The sequence below is a fragment of the Nanorana parkeri genome, unplaced genomic scaffold (assembly GCF_000935625.1).
Source record: "Nanorana parkeri isolate BGI_ZX_2015 unplaced genomic scaffold, ASM93562v1 scaffold740, whole genome shotgun sequence".
Classification (NCBI taxonomy): domain Eukaryota; kingdom Metazoa; phylum Chordata; class Amphibia; order Anura; family Dicroglossidae; genus Nanorana; species Nanorana parkeri.
The window spans coordinates 105,674-110,573 of NW_017307008.1; the positions used below are offsets into that span (position 1 = coordinate 105,674).

The 4,900-nt window shown below is 47.4% G+C and overlaps 1 protein-coding gene across 1 annotated transcript in view; it reads left to right on the forward strand.

The window, feature by feature from the left end:
- The first annotated feature begins 3,386 nt into the window (after nucleotides 1-3,386).
- NHSL2 (NHS like 2) overlaps nucleotides 3,387-4,900 on the forward strand; it is a 23,784-nt gene continuing 22,270 nt past the window's right edge. Inside the window, exon 1 of the mRNA XM_018564244.1 lies at nucleotides 3,387-3,600. Within this exon, the coding sequence (XP_018419746.1) occupies nucleotides 3,387-3,600 (214 nt within the window). The remainder of the gene's footprint in view (nucleotides 3,601-4,900) is intronic.

The following is a 4,900-nucleotide window of genomic DNA, read 5'->3' on the forward strand; positions in this document are numbered from 1 at the left end:
GTTCTGCCGGGAGGGGGGGGGGGGGGGGTGCAGTTTGGCAACTTCGCCCTGGGCACTAGAGGACCTTGTCCCGGCACTGGCTGTAGCATCAACAGCACCCTTCCATGGGAGAACCTGAACTCAGTCATCTGGAGGGGGGCCCACCTAATTTTGGCCATGTAGGAAGGCTGATGGTCGGGTGTTTACAATCTTTTGGCCATCTAGAGTACTTTAGAATGTGCTGATGACGTATTTTGCCCCGGAACTGGCTATAGTATTAACAGCACCCTTCAATGGGAGCACCCAACCTCAGTCATCTGGAGGAAAGCCCACCTAATTTTGGCCATGTAGGAAGGCTGATGGTCGGGTGTCCCTAATCTTTTGGCCATCTAGAGTACTTTAGAATGTGCTGATGACGTATTTTGTCCCGGCACTGGCTGTAGCATTAACAGCACCCTTCCATTGGAGAACCAGAACTCAGTCATCTGGAGGGGGGCCCACCTACTTTTGGCCATGTAGGAAGGGTGATGGTCGGGTGTTTACAATCTTTTGGCCATCTAGAGTACTTTAGAATGTTCTGATGATGTATTTTGTCCTGGCACTGGCTATAGTATTAACAGCACCCTTCAATGGGAGCACCCAACCTCAGTCATCTGGAGGAAAGCCCACCTAATTTTGGCCATGTAGGAAGGCTGATGTTCGGGTGTCCCTAATCTTTTGGCCATCTAGAATACTTTAGAACGTGCTGATGACGTATTATGTCCCGGCACTGGCTGTAGCATTAACAGCACCCTTCAATGGGAGCACCCAACCTCAGTCCTCTGGAGGGGGGTCCACCTACTTTTGGCCATGTAGGAAGGTTGATTGTTGGGTGTCCCTAAACTTGTGGCCATCTAGAGTACTTTAGAATGTCCTAATGATGTATTTTATGGTGTCAATAAAATGGAAACAAAATTCTATACAATGTCTTTTTGTTTTTTGGTGGTGGAACCCAATGGACACACGCAACCATGTATCATCGGGTCTAGATACATTTGATAAGCAGAATGGACGAATAACCTTTTGCCCAACTTCTGAGGCGTTAAAAGAGGAACTGCGTGTTGTTTCTGTTGCTAGGTGCCAAGAAGATGGTTTTAGGAAGGAAATAGAAGGATTGTGAAAGCGATTTCTCCGCAACCCAACCTATAACAACACATGAGTGTCAACCATGACCATCTGCTTGTACCCCACCTCCCTTCCACTGCACTCTACTCTTCCTATGCTCAGTGTGGGGGAGAGGTGAGCTGAGTGACTTCTGCAAAACTGATTTTTTTTTTTTTTAAGCCCGTGGACGTGCATCAAAACAAACTTCCCCCTGTGAACAAAAAAAGTGAACCGTGAAATCACAGCACACAAAAAACGTGCACAAGGGTGCAAGGTCCTTCCAAAGAAGGGACCTACTTTCCCGACCCCCCGGGGCGCAAGGCTCCTGACAGGGGTTGAGACTGTCGGCCCACCAACCCGAAGGCCGGAGGACCGTTTCCGTCGGGGACCTGCCGAAACAGGTCCCACACAGTACTAGGCAGGGGGGATCTCCCGAAGAGAAACCCCCCTCCTGGATGGGAGGAGACAGAGAACCCCGTAGGAGGCACAGAATCTCCTCCCAGCATCAGGAATAGGGCCCCGAAGAAAGCTGCACCTTCAGCATCTGTGGGTCAATGCTTTTAAAAAAAGCCAATCGTGCAAACGTGCATAGAGTGCATCAATAATAAAGTGCCAGTGCACCACGCTGACAGGCCTTAGGGGCCGAGTGCAAAAAAATTGCCCCGGACTAGCCATAAGGCCTGTCCAAGAGGCGTTGTGCAGAAAAATGCAATGTGGTGTGTGACCGAGTGATCAGTGAGTCAAAGTGGGGTCCCATACCCAAGTGACTTCCTGAGCACCCCTGGGACGCCACCCCCAGGGGGCACAACACCACGGGCTTCTGCCGCCCCCGAACCCTCTAGCCTTGATCAAGTTTCGGATCCATTCCCATCAGGAGATAGTTCACCTTCAGAGATCCCTCCCCTGGAGCCCACCCATTAACTAGGGTCGAAAACTCCGGGGCCTGGAACCTCATCCGGCTCCCTACCAATTACGCCAGGAACCTACCGGTCCGTCCATCCACCCTTCATAGGCGACAGCGGACTTTCAGTTCCCGACAACTGATAAGAACAGATACTACACTTGATCTTAGCCAAAAGGCCGAGAAGCGATAACTGATTCTGCAGTGAAAGTACGCATTTCACCACCGGCAAAGTTGCGCCAAATCTCATTTTCGTTTCGTAAGCTGCCTAGGCTGAAATTCTTATGGAGATGAAAATGTTTTACTTTTTTTTCCCATTTTCTCACATTTCGGTGAAAATGAAAACTCTGAACGATGCCCAACGTTGTCCATAGGCCATTCATTTATATAGGTTCATAGTGCCTCCATTCCGGCATCTTGACACTCGAGTTGCTCTTCACCCAACTGGTCAAACCATGTCTATATGGAGCTGGCTTGGTACACAGGGGACAATCATGTTCAGTAGGGTTGACGTCAGGGTTTTTTGCCGGACACTCGAGTTGCTCCTTACCCAACTGGTCAAACCATGTCTTTATGGAGCTGATGAAGGGTGAAGGATAGGTACACCTGTTCCAATGACAGCTGTCTAAGAGGCTTTTGTATGTGTGAAAGCCCTGACAGAGAGAAGTAAGAATTGGCTCCGATCAAAATACAGTGGAGGAGTGTGTTTTCTTTCACGTAAGCAGATCCCTTATGGAAGCATGATGTATATACAGTATATTGACCTGGTCCTAGGCCACTCTCTCTATCTGATCACGATAAACAAATTGCTCAAAAGATTGACTCTGGTGAAGAGCAGCTTATGCAAATGAGCGTATCGCTTAAGAAGTCCTTTTGAAACCTTGATTGGTTAAGAGCATCAGATACAGCCAAAGTGTTTCAGGGGAAACAGGGGAATCACAATGAAATTCACTGGAGGACCTGAGTTAAGGCTTCATAGAGACTTGCGTCTACTAATGGTCCCAGCCGGCCGTCTTTAGTTGCATTAGGAGAGTCCCCTCCGAACCTTAATTTAGACCTTCAATTTCATAACATGAATTGCTCAAGCCCTGAAGAAGGGGGAGGCCCCCCCCTCCCCATCAAAAAAAAAAGTTGGCTGTATTTGATGCTCTCAACCAATAAACATTTCATAATATATTATCAGTTGTGCCAGCCGCTCCTCAATACTCATCCAAGAGTCGTCTAAGAGGGGAATTCCCCTCATTTTGTAGACTTCCAATCTCACTTCTTGTTGCATCTTAGAGATAGGAAGTGAATGGAAAATAATGATGTGCTAGGTCTGTTTCATGGAAGTCAGCCATTAAAAAAATACAAGTTGTGGCTGATGAGTGATTGGGTAACAAAGTCTCCTTGTTATGTATCTATTTCTAACTTTTTGTATTTTCTCATTTTCCCGGCAGCTGCACCTACGGTGGACCACGCCAAGCTGACCAACTGGCAGCAGCAACCCGTGAACGTGTTTCTGTCCTCTAAGCGGCCCCCATGCGTAGAGGAGCTGCATCAGGAGGCCGAACTCAACCTACAGACCTTACTCCAAGGTAGGGAAGGGCTCCTGTAGGGGAGCAGGGGCAGTCTTTAGAAGGCCCTGTGGACAATCAATGACTTGCTATATATTGCAAATTCTATAAGTCTATAGATATCTGTCAGTGGCCTCGGAATTCTCTAATGGCCCCTAACCTAAAACATGCCTGTGGTATCTAACAAAATGTCGGCAATCTCTATTGGGATGGTTGCTGTTGAGGAATCACCAGTTCTCCTGTTAACTGTGTTATCTTGTAGGATTATTGTCCAGCCGGTTATTTGAAAGCACGCTCTTGGTCACTTACCTATTCTACTATATGACACAGCACATGGCTATACTGCCTACTACAGGGCGGTCATGGGGAGTGAAGTAGCCCTAGGGGGTTCTTGGTGGTAGATGGTCTGTAGAAGCTCAGCTCGTAGATGGTCCTTAGGGTGGGTCCCTGTAGATGTGGGATGGTTGTAGAGGTAGATGTAGGAGAAACCCTGTAGATGGTTGTAGAGGTAGATGTAGGAGAAACCCTGTAGATAGTTGTAGAAGTAGATGTGGGAGAAACCCTGTAGATGGTTGTAGAGGTAGATGTAGGAGAAACCCTGTAGAATAGATGGTTGTAGAGGTAGATGTGGGAGAAACCCTGTAGATGGTTGTAGAAGTAGATGTGGGAGAAACCCTGTAGATGGTTGTAGAGGTAGATGTAGGAGAAACCCTGTAGAATAGATGGTTGTAGAGGTAAATGTGGGAGAAACCCTGTAGATGGTTGTAGAGGTAGATGTAGGAGAAACCCTGTAGAATAGATGGTTGTAGATGTGGGAGAAACCCTGTAGATGGTTGTAGAGGTAGATGTAGGAGAAACCCTGTAGAATAGATGGTTGTAGATGTGGGAGAAACCCTGTAGATGGTTGTAGAGGTAGATGTAGGAGAAACCCTGTAGAATAGATGGTTGTAGATGTGGGAGAAACCCTGTAGATGGTTGTAGAGGTAGATGTGGGAGAAACCCTGTAGAATAGATGGTTGTAGATGTGGGAGAAACCCTGTAGATGGTTGTAGAGGTAGATGTAAGATAAACCCTGTAGATGGTTGTAGAGGTAGATGTAGGAGAAACCCTCTAGATGGTTGTAGAGGTAGATGTAGGAGAAACCCTGGAGATGGTTGTAGAGGTAGATGTAGGAGAAACCCTGTAGAATAGATGGTTGTAGAGGTAGATGTAGGAGAAACCCTGTAGATGGTTGTAGAGGTAGATGTAGGAGAAACCCTGTAGAATAGATGGTTGTAGAGGTAGATGTAGGAGAAACCCTGTAGATTGGAGTAGATGTGGG